This window comes from Arachis duranensis, chromosome 9 (genome assembly GCF_000817695.3).
Source record: "Arachis duranensis cultivar V14167 chromosome 9, aradu.V14167.gnm2.J7QH, whole genome shotgun sequence".
In the NCBI taxonomy this organism is placed as follows: Eukaryota; Viridiplantae; Streptophyta; class Magnoliopsida; order Fabales; family Fabaceae; genus Arachis; species Arachis duranensis.
In genome coordinates this window covers 8,586,047-8,601,558 of record NC_029780.3, presented here as the reverse complement: position 1 = coordinate 8,601,558, position 15,512 = coordinate 8,586,047, and the positions used below count along the sequence as shown (strand labels likewise).

The following is a 15,512-nucleotide window of genomic DNA, read 5'->3' as shown; positions in this document are numbered from 1 at the left end:
TTATATTCAAGATGAGAGAACTTCGACATAATGAAAATTTGTTACCTGGAGTCTTCCTAAAATTTCGTTAGAGCTTCATGCTGATAACGTGTTATGAAATAACTAAATAAATAAATAAGGAAGAGGTAACAAATATAAAAATATAAAGAGAGAGAATAAGTATTGCAACATAAAAGAGAGAGAATTAAAAAAAAAAGAGAGTGAAGATTTTTATTGTTGATGATATATTAACGGAGGCTTAACCTCCTATTTATACACATGAGAAAAACTTCTTTTTCAACTTTCAATTAATGCCATTCACCATTAAGAAACTGAGCCGCCCAAATATTAATGGACATCCAACTCAGCTCTCATACTTATCACAACAAAAATCACTAATCGAGTGATCTTATTCGGAACACCGCACTATGCCACGTTAAAGCCATTTTCCAAAAGGATTAAATTCCCAAAATGGTCATGAGATTGACACGGTTGATATATTTGCATCATTAGTCATTTGATACAAAGTAACGTATCAATTTGGTACATATGTAATGATGACATAGTAAATAATAAGGGAATAAATAATATTGTGACACGTGGCATAATCCTATACATGACATAACCATCCATGTCATCATGCCGTGTGTCGCTGACCGACATGTCATCATACTGTTATACGTGGTCAAACCATGAGGCAACACATGTCACTAAAAGTCCACGTTATCAAGCCACATCAGTGCATTGTTAACAGAAAACAGGTCAAGAACTAATATGTTATAATTTTTTTTAATTTCAATGACGATTTTAGTGCACGACATCTATCTCAGTGACTACTTTAAGAATTTTGTCATTACAAAAGTGGTGTGAGAGATTTGTGTGGTGCACCAAAAAAATATCTTAAAATTTCAATTGCATCAATTATATTCTTTTGGCAAAAATATATTGTTATTTTTTAACTTATCTGTTGTTAACAATGTACTAATGTAGTTTGATAATTGAGAATTGTTAGTGACTTAGTAACATATAGTACTTTATAATTTGGCCACGTATAACACTACAATGACGGATTGACTAGTGATCTACTGACTTATAACATATTAACGTGGACGATTGTGCTATATGTCATAATATTATTTGACCACGTATCGTAATATCCATGTATCATCTACTTTATCATCATTATAAGTAATACACTTTAGTCATTGACTTTACATTAAGTAATTTATTTTAATTTTTAAAATTGAATATCAAATTTAAAAGTTTTTAAAGACTAATTTAAATGTTTACTAATTAGTAATTATACATATAGCGATATAAAACTCTAAAAGCAATCAATTAACACAAAAAAAATGTGAAAAGATTAATAAAAAGAAAGAAAATTAAGTATAATTCTTACTAAAAGTGAGAAACATAATTTAGTTATGCTCAGCCATCAGACTATTATGATGAAATAGAAATGAATACACAAAACATTATTATTCAGCACATAGAGACAAATTTAATTCTCAAACCCATATAATTGTACACACAAATAAATGACCGCAAGAATAACGAGGTATCCCAGTAGAAATTATTCATGGTTAAATAAAATGCGCAATATATTGAACTATGGATCAGTGGCGGATCTACGGGAGGCCTAAGGTGGTCATGGTCCCCCCAAAATTTAAAAAAAATAGTAAATAGTAATAATTAATAATATTAAATTTATTTTTATATATAATATTGAAAAAAATATAAGTTACAAAATTTTATAAATTAAAATAATTAAAAACTGCACTATGTATTAGATATTTGAATTATTGTTGCTCTTGTTAACAAATAGCCCATTCTAATAATTAATAAAAATGGTTCTATTATACTAGCCCAAGCCCATACTATTAATTAAAGTAACCCTAGTACATTTTTCAAATATTTATTTCAAACTATCATAGGCATAGCGTCACTTTTCTCTCTCTTTTAGTGATTCCCAAACTTTTGGTCTTCTACTCTTCTCATTTTAATTTTCTTTCCATACCAAAACAAGACATATGAAGAAAAACCATTGAAGAGAAGTGAACAACAAAATATTAACCATTGAATACACAACAAAGATTCAAAGAGGTATATTTCAATTTTTTTTAAGTTAATCACAACTTGTTGAGCAAGATATTCAACCCCCTGCTTCCAAAATAGCAAGGACTGAAATAGATCAAGTTAATATTGATACATTGATGCGTGATTCCGGAAAGCGTCCGCAAATTTGGAATTATCCTATCAATCAACAAGATAAAATCCGTAGAGCATACATAAAGTTTGGACCATATCAATTTATTATGGATGAGTACCCTCTTTCTGGTCTAGAAAGTCATCCTCGTCGTTTCAAAGCTCATTGGTTTAAGAGTTTTTCTTGGCTAGAATATTCGCCAGAAGTGGATGCTGCATTTTGTCTTCCATGCTATTTATTTTCTAGAAAATCAAGTCCATTCACATCAGGAGGATTTCGCAATTGGAAAAAAGTGAATAATGGAAAGGATTGTGCATTTTTATCTCATGTGGGTAAATCTCTTAATTCTCCTCATAATATTGCTGTTAAGTCTTGTAAAGATTTGCTCATCAATTACAGCTAGCTCTTGTTGCTGCGGCTAAAGAAGTTGTTGATGTTCATGCTTTTTTTTTAAGTTTGAGTAATATTATCAATGTTATGTGTTCTTCTTGCAAATGCAATGATGAATTACGATCTGCTTATGCAACTGAAATTTTCCATTTAGTTGCAACTAATCAAATTGAAACAGGAAGGGGAGCAAATCAAATTGGCACATTAAAAAGATCAGGAGATACTAGGTGGAGCTCTCACTTCAACTCAATTTGTAGCCTTTTACGTATGTTTGGAGCAACAACTTCAGTTCTGGAAGATTTGGCTACTAATGGATCTACATATTCTCAACGTGGTGATGCTACTTATGCTCTTAAATCTTTATTATCATTTGATTTTGTTTTCATTTTGCATATGATGAAAGAAATCATGGGAATCACTGATAAACTTTGTCAAGCATTGCAACAAAAATCTCAAGACATTTTGAATGCTATGCATCTGGTTTCTAGTACAAAGTCATTGATTCAACAGTTAAGAGATAGTAGTTGGGGAGCACTTTTGGAGAAAGTTAGTTCTTTCTGCAATGATCATGCTATTCAGATACCTGATATGGGTGCTTCTTTTAGTGACATAATTCGGTCTCGTCGTAAAAATGATGTTGTCACTGTTAAACACCACTATCGTGTTGACATTTTTACTAGCGTGATAGATTTTCAATTGAAAGAGCTAAATAGTAGATTTAGTGAGCAAGCAACCGAGCTCCTCATACTGAGTACATCTCTAGATCCTAAAGATGCTTTCAAGTTATTCAGTGTTTGCAACATATGCAATCTTGTAAAGAATTTCTATTCTTTAGATTTTTCTGAGCAAGAAAAGATTCAATTGGATTATGAGTTACAACATTATGAACTTGATGTGGTTAAAGCTCCAGATTTTCAGAATTTGTCTACTCTTGCTGAATTGTGTCAAAAATTGACAGAGACAGGAAAATCAAATATATATCCTTTAATTGATAAATTAATTCGTCTTGTTTTGACTCTTCCTGTGACAACAGCAACAACTGAACGGGCCTTTTCAGCTATGAAGATTATTAAAACAAGGCTTCGAAACAAGATGGAAGATGAATTTTTAGCAGATTGTATGATTGTATATATTGAAAAGGAAATTGCTTCAAAATTCACTTCAGAGATGATAATTGATGATTTTAGTTCCATGAAGCATCGTCGAGCAAGTTTAAAAATATCAAAATCTTAAAGTATGTAGTTGAACATTAACTTTTATATAATATAATAACTTTTTTTATATATATGCTACAAATCATATTTTGTTAATTTTTTGTTATATTTTATATTTAATTGGCCCCCTCTTATGAAATTTCTGGTTCCGCCACTGCTATGGATCACAAACTATACAAGACAACAACTTCTGAAAGAAATTCTTGGAATTTGGTGGTGTTGATTTATTCTTATCAGCACAATCAACAATTTGAGATCCATCAACTCCACTTTGCTTTGCTTTGTTACACTCATCTAAGAAGGTATTGAATGCATCTTCAATATATTTAATTGCGTCCAAAACAGTCATGTTCTCAACTAACTTGTTAGGGTAGATGCTTTTTTTGTGATCTCCATTTAAAGTTGCTGCCATTTGTACCAATTCTTCCTGAAATTCGCTCAGCTTCGCTTGTTCTTGAACACAAATTTCTCTTAATTTCGCCGGTTCAGGCAATTTCTCTGCAAAAGTTAATCAAAAACATAAAATACAATTTTTTTTTCCTTCTAAAATACCTTTTTTGTATATAGCCTACAATTTTATTTTCTTTTGTTATTTTCAAGTCTTGAGCCTAAAACTTCTTATTTAAATTATAAATAATTTATTATGTCAATTAATTTTATTTTTATTAATTTTATGAGAGCGTTTAAAATTGTATAAGATTCTTTAATTTTTTTATATGTTGGCTTTTCGATATACCACTATATTACATGTATACCAAAATCAGCCACTAAAATTAGCCACAAGTATAAAATATATACTAGAATATAAATATATATTGAAAATAAATTAAACTATATATGTATTTATACACAAATATATTAGTGACTGATTTTGGTGTACGAATAGCATTTTTGAATAAAATTTTATAAGATTCTTTACTTTTTATATGTTGGTTCTTGGATATAAGACTTATATTGATTCTACAAAACCCATATATAACACAATATTTTTTTTATAATGGTATGTGTACATTAAAATTAGTCACTAATATCAGTCACACAAGTATAAAATATATGTTAAAATATAAATACATATTGAAAATAAATTAAACTACAGATATAGTTGTACATAAATATATTGATGACTAATTTTAGTAACTAATTTTAATTTGTATCTTTATTAGATGTATGTAATTCTATTTGAGCATTATTATATCGGAAAATTTTGGGAGTCTGCACGTATTAACAATTTTGGCTAGTAATTAGCCGACAGAAACAATAAATTGTCTTTAACAAAAAAAATAATAACATTGTTTTATATGTATAAATTTTGGTGAAATGAATGTAAAATGTGTTAATTTTTATGTGTATAAATTTTGTAAAAATAAATACAAATTATTATTGACCAATAACGATAATATTTACTACTCACGTAATATTATTGTTGTTATATATGTATTTGTTCTCTTTACCTGGACAATCTGCTCGGGGTGTAGATAGGGTTAAAAGAGAATCAAAAGTTGCAGCCCATGCATCACGTTTAGTGAGAAATTGAGGTAGCTTGTATATCTTCTTAACAGTTGCTGCTATTGAAGAATGTTCATACTGTGATGTAGGGAATGGTCCCAAAGGATTGCGTAACACTGCATACATACATAATACAATAATATTAATCTTTACGGCATCATCACACACAAGAAATGGGAATTAAATTAGTAATACTCATCGTTGAGTTTAAATCCAATGACACCTCATGAATATCAAACTTCAAATCATGGTTTTGCACCAAACTAGACTAATTGGTTCAACTAACTTATTCGATTATGAAAAAAAAATATATATATCGACAATAGACCAATAAAATACTAAAATTTGGTCTGACTTTTATTAAAAAATGAATTCAAAAAAAATAATTTTAAAATTTTTTTTCAAGATAATATATATGTTTTATATAAATAACATATATAGAGTTTATGACTAGTAGTTAAATAATTTTAACAATATTTAAGAAGTATCGTTCAAATTAAGATAACATTTTTTATCTTGAAACAAGATTCTTTCATTTTTATTTTTTAATTAAAAAGTTCTCAAATAATAAAGAAAAAGTTATGGTAGCCATCATACTCATAACATATAAAAAAATAATAATTCTATATAGTCAGTAAATATTATTATTTTTAGTCAATAATAATTTACACTCATATTTATTTACAAGAGTTTTATATATAAGAAATATATAATTTACACTTATATTTATCAGAATTTACACACATAAATTAATATAATTTACATCCATATTTTTTAGAATTTGTACACATAAATTAATAAAATTTATTTTTTAACAACAATTTAATATTGACATTAATTAAAAAATAACAAAAAATACTAAAAATTACTTATTTTAAAAATTTTTCATAAAAAAATATATTATTATATTGTATTCAACTCTTGAACCTCTTAAATCATTGAACTTTTGGTTTCAAAGTTACAAAAAGAATTAAGTATGATTTTAGTTTTTAAGGTATAGGCAAAAAAAATTTTTTGTCCCAAATTTTTTTTATGTAAAATCGTTCCTAAGATTTAAAACTAAATTTTAAAATCGTCATTTTTATTTAAATCTTAAAATTTTAGACTAAATTAGACATAACAAAAAAGTTATTAAAAAAAAAGAGAAAAATAAGAGAAGAAGAGTGTTTTTCAAGGAGGAAGGAAAGAAGAAGAAACTGTCTACCATGCTTCCGCTTTCGCCGCCAAAAATTTAAAACCAAGTTAAACCTTAGAGATGATTTTAAAGACAAGTTAAATCTTAGGGACCATTTTGTATGGAAAAAAGGTTGGAGACGAAAAAAATTTTCAACCTATATCTTAGAAGACCAAAATCATACTTAACCCTTACAAAAACAAGTTCGAATTTTAGAAACGTATCACAACATATTTGACCTTGAAAAAATGGCTCACATATAAACTCCACATAAATTCACTAACCTGTGCCAGGCTCAATCCATGGAGAAATAATGATGGCAGGAACCCTAACACCAAGCCTATCAAACTTGAACTTGAATGGATCAGGACCAACAATGTCATCAGGGCTAGGAACTCCTTCAACAGGAGTTGGAACATGATCATAGAAACCTCCATGTTCATCGTATGTGATCACAAACAGAATCTCCTTCCACTGAGGGCTACTCCTCAGTGCTTCATACACCTCCTTCACCAATTTCTGTCCCTCTCCCACATCATGGGGTGGGTGATCATCGTTCGCTGGATTGGATAAAAGATCAAAATATCTTGGTTCAATAACAACGTAGTTTTGTAACTTCCCTTCTTCGCAGTGCTTCTTGAATGAATCAAATGGGTGGAAGTTGTCTATGTATTTTAGTTTCCTAAGATTCCTGAAAGCAATGAAATGGTGAATTTATTAACAAAACTATTAGAATTAGTTAACTAGGTTTAGCCAGTGCTGCATCCAGAAGATTTGGCTAGCAGAAGAAGTTGGTGAACAAAAATTTTCCATATCCAAAAGTTAGAAAATTTATGATGAATGATTATCAGTTGATTTTTATTGTGTTTTTATGATTCAGTATTTTTTTGGTTTCTAAAGTATTAGGCAAAAATTGAAATTGTTCCTAAACTCTTTTTTAATCAAATGTATTCTCAAGGTTAGAAATCATTTTAAATCATTCTTTTCTACTCCAAAATTATTTTTTGGACAAAATTATTATTGGCAAAAATAAAATTAAAAAATCCTTACTACCATAAAATATTAGACTATTCCATCAATTTTAATCTTTTTTATTACTTTCACCATGTCTTTTTAAATATTATCAAAATTTCTCATTCGTTTTTATTATTTTCAACAACAATCAGAGGCAGATTGATGGACCTAAGGTGGCCATGGTCTTTCAAAATTTTTCAAAAAAAATTAATAAATAGTAATAATTAATACTAAATATTTTTTATTTATGATGTTAGAAGAAAAAATATAGGTGGCAGAATTTTGTAAATTAAAATAATTAAAACGGTAAGACCTATAATATGTATTGGGTATTTGGATTGTTGTTTATTACTTTTCTCTTTTTAAGTGGCTCTAATTATAGATTTGTATAGACTTTTGGTCTTTTCATTCCAATTTTTTTTCATACCAAAACTAACAAGACATATGAAGAAAAATCTACCATTGAAGATTCGAAGTGGACAACAAAATATTAATTACTGGATACACAACAAAGACTCAAAAAGGTATATCTCAATTTTTTAAGTTAATAACAATATCAAGTATTATTTACATTATTTATTTAAAATAATTAATTTATTTTCTTTTTTATAATGGACATACAGTGTTTAAATATTAAAGTGAGAGAAAAAGAAGAGAGCAATTACAGGTCGGCCTTTATCGGAGTACGCAAAAAACAGCCTGTAGGTGAGAAGTTGTTGTACAGTCTAAAAATTGGCTCAAACGTCTCACAGTATAAGAGATATCGGATCTAGTGTTTGCGAGGTAAAGGAGTCGGCTGATGAGTTGTCTGTAAACAGTATTGTCTGTTAAAATGGTACCTGATTCCTTTGAGAATTTCTTACTATAATCAAATGGGGTAGAGAGAGGCTTGCAATCTAGATAACCAAAATTCCTGAGAAGGTCCATGGTGTACTTCCGCTGATAAATGTGAATTCCAAAGTTAGAGCGTGCTACTTCCATTCTCAAGAAGTATTTGAGATCACCAAGATCCTTTATTTTGAATTTGTCATCCAAATTTTGCTTGATGGAATTGATTTCACCAATGTCATTCTCGGTTAAAACCAAGTCATCAACATATACTAGAATGACAGTGAAGCTTTCAAATTGTTTCTTGATGAAGAGTGAATGATCATAAAAAAACTATTTATAACCAACATCCACAAGAGTCTGAGTGAGCTTAATGTTCCATTTCCTGCTTGCTTGCTTAAGTCCGTATAGAGACTTTTGTAATTTACAAACCAAACCTGGTTGTGAAACAACCAAACCGGGCGGTATCTTCATATAAACGTCCTTGTCCAAATCTCCATGAAGGAAGGCAGTGTTGACGTCTAGCTGTTTCAAATGTCATTTCTTTACCGCTGCTAATGCTAACATTACTTGTAGCGTAGTCATTTTTATAACTGGACTAAAAGTATTACCATAATCTACTCCTTGCACTTGAGTGAATTCTTTTGCAACTAGCCTCGCTTTATACCTCTCTATGGTGCTATCGGGATTGAATTTTACCCGAAAATTTTATTTGTAACCCACAGCCTTCTTTTTTTTGGGAGTTCAATGAGACACCAAGTTCTGTTCTGATCTAGAGCTGTCAATTCATCTTGTATTTCCTTTCTCCAACATTCATGTGCAGCCACTTTCTCATAAGTGCTAGGTTCTGGATTTGAGGTGATGACTAGAGAAAGTGACTTATATTTTAGGGTTAGTTTATCATATGACAAGTGTTGTGAAATAGGATATAAAGAGTTAGAGTTGGAAAAATTGCTAGAGTGAACTGTGTGGGTTGTCATACAATGATAGTCTTTCAAATAAGCAGGCAGCTTCTTGACTTTTTTAGATTTTCTAGTAATATAGTCATGTGTGATGTCAGAGTGTTGTGATGCAGGTGCATTATTAGTGTGTGGTGTGGTAATGGGTACAATAGTGTGTGAGAAAATTAGTGAGTGCACTGAGTTTGGAAAATGCTCATTTGAATCTGTGAGTGTGGTATGTGTGGGTGATTGCAAATGATGTGTGAATGGTATATCATATTAAAAAAAGATCAATGCATTGTGGAGTACGAGTGGGTACCACAAGAATGCCAGTGCTAGTGGAATGTAAAAATGAAAAATGAGTTTCATAAAAAGTTACATTTTTTGATATGAAAATTTCCTTTAATTTTAAATCAATAAGTTGAAAATCCTTTGTTCTTAATTTAAAACTGAGAAAATCTATTTTTCTGACTCTTGGGTCTAATTTTGTTCTTGAATTTGTTAATGTGGAGGGATATGCAAGAGAACTAAATATTCTTAAATAAGAAAGATCAGGTAAGTTACCATACAAAAGCTTGTAAGGACTAGCATTATCCAGGTTATTGCTGGGCAGCCTATTAATTAGGTGAATGGCGTGAGCAACTGCGTATTGCCAAAAACAATGTGAAATTCCTGATTGAAATAGTAGTGCTCTAGCAACATCTAAAATGTGCTAGTATTTTCTCTCTACAATTCTGTTTTTCTCTGGTGTTTCTACACAAGAAATTTGGTGTAAAATTCCAATTAATGCAAAAAAGGATTTTAGAGTAAACTCTGGCCCATTGTCAGTCCTTATACACTTAACTTGTTTTTCAAATTGTACTCTGACAAAATTTATAAAATTAATAACCAATTGTGATGCTTCAGATTTGGTTTTCATAAAAAAATCCAAGTGAATCTGCTCTTGCCATCCACCACAGTCAAAAAATACCTATGTCCTTCATTGGAAGGGACAGAAATAGGACCCCAGATATCCATATGAACTAAGTCAAAACAATATTTTATTTCAGTTGTACTAAAATTAAAAGATAATTTCTTTTGTTTTGCAAAATGACATGAATTACAAGAAATTTTTGAAGCAATACAATCTATAAAAGGATAATACTTCTTCAGAAAAATCAATTTATGCATGGATATGTATCCTAATCTAAGATGCTAAATGTTGTTGTACTCACTATGTGAAGGTGTGGTGTGATGAGTAGTAGTCGTAGTTGTCGCCAATGAAACTTGCTTTGTTGGAAGAGAGAGAAAGTGAGAGAATTCCGATTCTCTACTCATTGTATATAACCCTTCTATACACTTAGCAATGCCAATCATCTTTGATGTGGATTGATCTTGTATATCACAACACTTATCATTGATTAACAGTTGACAATGTAAGTTTGAGGTTAACTTTGACACAGAGATCAGTTTAAAATCAAAAGAAGGAATGTATAAAACATTTTTGAGAAAAAAAAATTTAGAGAATGTGATTGTGCCAATGATGGTGCTAACAGTTTTGGTCCTATTTGGCAATATCATATTGATTCGAGCAATATTTTGAAAGATTGCAAAATTTTTAGTCAAAAGTCACATGATATGTTGCACCGGACCTCAATGACCCATAGTGCAAATTTTGGAGTGATAATACTCATAATTCCCGCATTAAAATCTAATGCAATGGTTTTACTTGGAGTGAAAATTTGAATAAAATTAGTCAAAATTTGATTTGCATTATGAGGTTGTTGCTGCACACTTTTGTCTTTGATCAACTCTAACAAGGCAAATCTTTGTTCTGGAGTAAACCCAGATATTGATATTCCAGTGTTCTCTTTGAGACAATTGAGCTGAAATTATTTGTCACTGAGTATATTATCATGCCCCTCACTGATCATGTTATTGATGATGGTGTTATATTGCTGCTGCCATTGATAGAAATGGGAGGAGTACCATGCTTCTTATAGCATACATCTTCTGTGTGGCCTTACTTGTTACAATGAGAGCATACCAATGTAGTTCCACGACCTCTACAATAGGAGGATCTGTTTACCATATTTGCCATTTTTGAGAAATCAATGAATCACAGAGTAATAAAGATTCAGATCTTCTTCCTTCCATTGATCGGAACAGCTATGTTCACCAAGAAAGAATCTTGCAAAATAGCCTCTCATCAAACTCTATTGGATGAGTTTGAAGGAAGAAGTAAGAATGGGGAAAGAAAATGTCGAAAGAAAAATTAGGGATAGAAAGAAAATCGCAAAATTGGATTGGATCTCAATTCACAACCTTTTTTTTTTTCAATTTGATTCACAGCTTGGTTGCTCTCCACGCTCACCACACCATGGAGAAAATCTCATGCCCTAAACTGTTCAAGCTATGATGTTGATGGTTTGATGAACCAGAAGGCATTAAGAGAGGGAGAAAAATAAGTTTTTCTCATTGTTGGAGAGAATAAAAAATTCTCCTTAGAAAATATTTGTTGAGTTATTACACCTTATATACTATATACTCTTTATGTACTTTCACTAAAAAATAATTACAATGGTAAGCCTATTATTGATAAAAAAAATAATCTAGGTAACAGAAAACTCAATAGAATTATTTTTTGGTGAGACTTAGAACAAAAAATAAGGTAAATCAATAACTTTATTTTTGGTTATTATACATTTGTGTTTCTAAAATTATTTGTTATTGCTCAGTAGGTTTTATATATTTTTTTAAATAACATATATGCAATTATTTTTGTTTTGTTTTTTTGCTAGATAATTCAAGTTAAGTTAAAAATGTCAAAGATGAAAATAATTCACTCATTTTTCAAGAGAAAAGAGAGAATATATGATGAATAAAATATAACTTCAAATTCTTTGAGTAATGTTCAAAATATTACTGAACAACCTAAGATAAAACCTGTGACACAATTTGTTGAGCAAGATATTCAACCACCTGCTTCCAAAATAACAAGGACTGAAATAGATCAAGTTAACACTGATACATTGATGCGTGATCCCGAAAAACGTTTCCAAATTTGAAATTATCCTATCAATCAACAGATGAAACCATAGAGCATATATAAAGTTTGGATCATATCAATTTATTATGGATGAGTACCTTCTTTCTGGTCTTGAAAGTCATGCTCATCGTTTCAATGCTCAGTGGTTTAAGAGTTTTTCTTGACTAGAATATTCGTCAGAAGTGGATGCTGCATTTTATTTTTCATGTTATTTATTTTCTAGAAAATCAAGTCCATTTACATCTGGAGGATTTTGCAATTGGAAAAAAGTGAATAATGAAAAGGATGGTGCATTTTTATCTCATGTGGGTAAATCTCTTAATTCTCCTCATAATATTGCTGGTAAGTCTTGTAAAGATTTGCTTAACCAATTATGTCACATTGACAAAGTATTGGCTAAGCAAATCTCACAACAAGTTTTTAGCAATATATTGCATCTTAAAGCTTCTATTGATACTGTCAGATGGTTAACGTTTTAAGCTTGTGCTTTTAGGGGACATGACGAGAGTCATGGGTCTCAGAATCGAGAAAATTTTCTTGAAATGTTAAAATTATTAGCTTCTTACAATAAAGAAATGGATGCAGTTGTCTTGGAGAATGCTCCTTAAAATGCAATACACACATCACCTTCTATTCAAAAGAAAATTCTACATGTTTTTGCTAGAAAGGTGCAAAATAAAATTCACAATGAGATTAGTAATGTAAAATTTTGTTTGATTATTGATGAAACTAGAGATGAATCTAAAAGAGAACAAATGACACTTGTTGTTAGATTTGTTGATAAGTATGGATTTGTCAAAGAAAGGCTAATAGATGTTGTTCATGTCAAAGATACTACTTCTGTTACTCTTAAACAAGAGATTTGTTCTGCATTATCTCATCACAATCTCAACATTCAAAATGTTCGAGGTCAAAGGTGTGACGGGGCTAGTAATATGCGTGGAGAGTGGAAATGGTTACAAGCTTTAATTATTCAAGAATGTCTTTATGCATATTATGTTCATTGCTTTGCTCATCAATTACAGCTCGCTCATGTTGCTGCGGCTAAAGAAGTTGTTGATGTAGATGCTTTTTTTCAAAGTTTGAGTAACATTATCAATGTTGTGTGCTCTTCTTGCAAACGTAATGATCTTATGCAACTGAAATTTTTCATTTAGTTGCAATTAATCAAATTGAAACAGGAAGAGGAGCTAATCAAATTGGCACATTAAAAAGATTAGAAGATATCAGGTAGAGCTCTCACTTCAACTCAATTTGTAACCTTTTACATATGTTTGGATCAACAACTTTAGTTCTGGAAGATTTGGCTACTAATGGATCTACATATTCTCAACGTGGTGATGCTACTTATACTCTTAAATCTTTATTATCATTTGATTTTGTTTTCATTTTGCATATGATGAAAGAAATCATGAAAATCACTGATAAACTTTGTCAAGCATTGCAACAAAAATCTCAAGATATTTTGAATGCTATGCATCTGGTTTCTAGTACAAAGTCATTGATTCAACAGTTAAGAGATAGTAGTTGGGGAGCACTTTTGGAGAAAGTTAGTTCTTTCTGCAATGATCATGCTATTCAGATACCAGATATGGGTACTTCTTTTAGTGACATAATTCGGTCTCGTTGTAAAAAGGATGTTGTTACTGTTGAACACTACCGTGTTAACATTTTTACTAGCATGATAGATTTTCAATTGAAATAGCTAAATAGTAGATTTAGTGAGCAAGAAACGGAGCTCCTCATATTGAGTACATCTTTGGATCCTAAAAATGCTTTCAAGTTATTTAGTGTTTGCAACATATGCAATCTTGCAAAGAATTTCTATTCTTTAGATTTTTCTGAGCAAGAGAAGATTCAATTGGATTATGAGTTACAACATTATGAACTTGATGTGGTTAAAGTCCCAGATTTTCAGAATTTGTCTACTATTGCAGAATTGTGTCAAAAATTGACAGAGACAAAAAAAAATCAAAGAATCCTTTAATTGATAGATTAATTTGTCTTGTTTTAACTCTTTCTGTTATAACAGCAACAATTGAACGGGCTTTTCCAGTTATAAAGATTATTAAAACAAGACTTTGAAACAAAATAGAAGATAAATTTTTAGCAGATTATATGATTGTATATATTGAGAAGGAGATTGCTTCAAAATTTACTTTAGAGATGATAATTGATGATTTTAGTTCCATGAAGCATCGTCAAACAAGTTTGAAAATACCAAAATCTTAAAGTATGTAGTTGAATATTGACTTTTATATTATATTCTTTTGATATATATGCTACAAATCATATTTTGTTAATTTTTTGTTATATTATACTTTAATTTATTTTATATTTAATTGGCCCTTTCTTATAAAATTTCTGGTTCCGCCGTTAACAACAATAACTACAACAAACAATTTAGTTTAATTAAAAATTTCATAACAAAAATTGAGAGAAAGAAATAGATGGAAGGAAGTGAAGCAGCGTGATGATGGCGCTGATAGAGGAAGAGAAAGTCACTGCCACCAAGCAACAAAAATTAAGAAAAATAAATAGATGGGAGGAAGTGAGACAAAGTGATAATGGCGCTAATGGAGGATTGGAAAGTCACTGCCATCAAGCAATAGGAGGAAGGTTGTTGGAGGTCGGGAGATGGTCGGGAGAGGGAGAGGGAGAAGGGGTGGTTTCTAGTGTGGGTGTTGCCGCTAGTTCACTGCTGGTGCTATTGGAGTTTCTCAAGTGTGGGTGTTGTTGCTTTAACTGTTATTATAGCTGCTGCCATTGTTGCCACCAAGCTCTTTCATGGTTTGTCGAACTAGTTCTGGTGATACCAAAGTCTCTCACCAATTTTGATGCTGCTACAAAGGATTTTACCGTCACTGAACTGATTGTGATTTCTGAATTGTGCTAAGCTTTTTCCATCTCTTTTTAATGCTCCACTTTTCTTTTGTTTATCAATTCACAATCCAAATTTAAAATTGAGTGTTGTTGCTGCCATTGTTATTCACTACAAAAAAAACGCTAAATATCGACAGATTGACTGTCGAATTTAGGATTGGCTATTAGCGACGGGTTTACCGGCAACGGATCAAGCAATAAATTTGTCCGAAAAAAAATACCGTTGGATTAGATTTTTTGCCTGTAAATACGCCGAAAATATTTAGAGGGAAGAACAGAAAATTTAGCGCATTTTGTGTCGCCGAATTTATCGACGGATTAATGAAACATAGTATTTTGCCACGCACAA

At 30.6% G+C, this 15,512-nt stretch overlaps 1 protein-coding gene across 1 annotated transcript in view; it reads right to left on the bottom strand.

The window, feature by feature from the left end:
* Positions 1-3,920: 3,920 nt before the first annotated feature.
* Positions 3,921-15,512, bottom strand: part of LOC107464507 (non-specific phospholipase C3) — an 18,304-nt gene continuing 6,712 nt past the window's right edge. The window contains exons 2-4 of the mRNA XM_016083429.3: positions 6,754-7,160; positions 5,241-5,411; positions 3,921-4,287 (exon numbers count right to left, since the gene is read on the bottom strand). Of these exons, the coding sequence (XP_015938915.1) occupies positions 3,947-4,287; positions 5,241-5,411; positions 6,754-7,160 (919 nt within the window). The 3' untranslated portion in view covers positions 3,921-3,946. The remainder of the gene's footprint in view (positions 4,288-5,240; positions 5,412-6,753; positions 7,161-15,512) is intronic.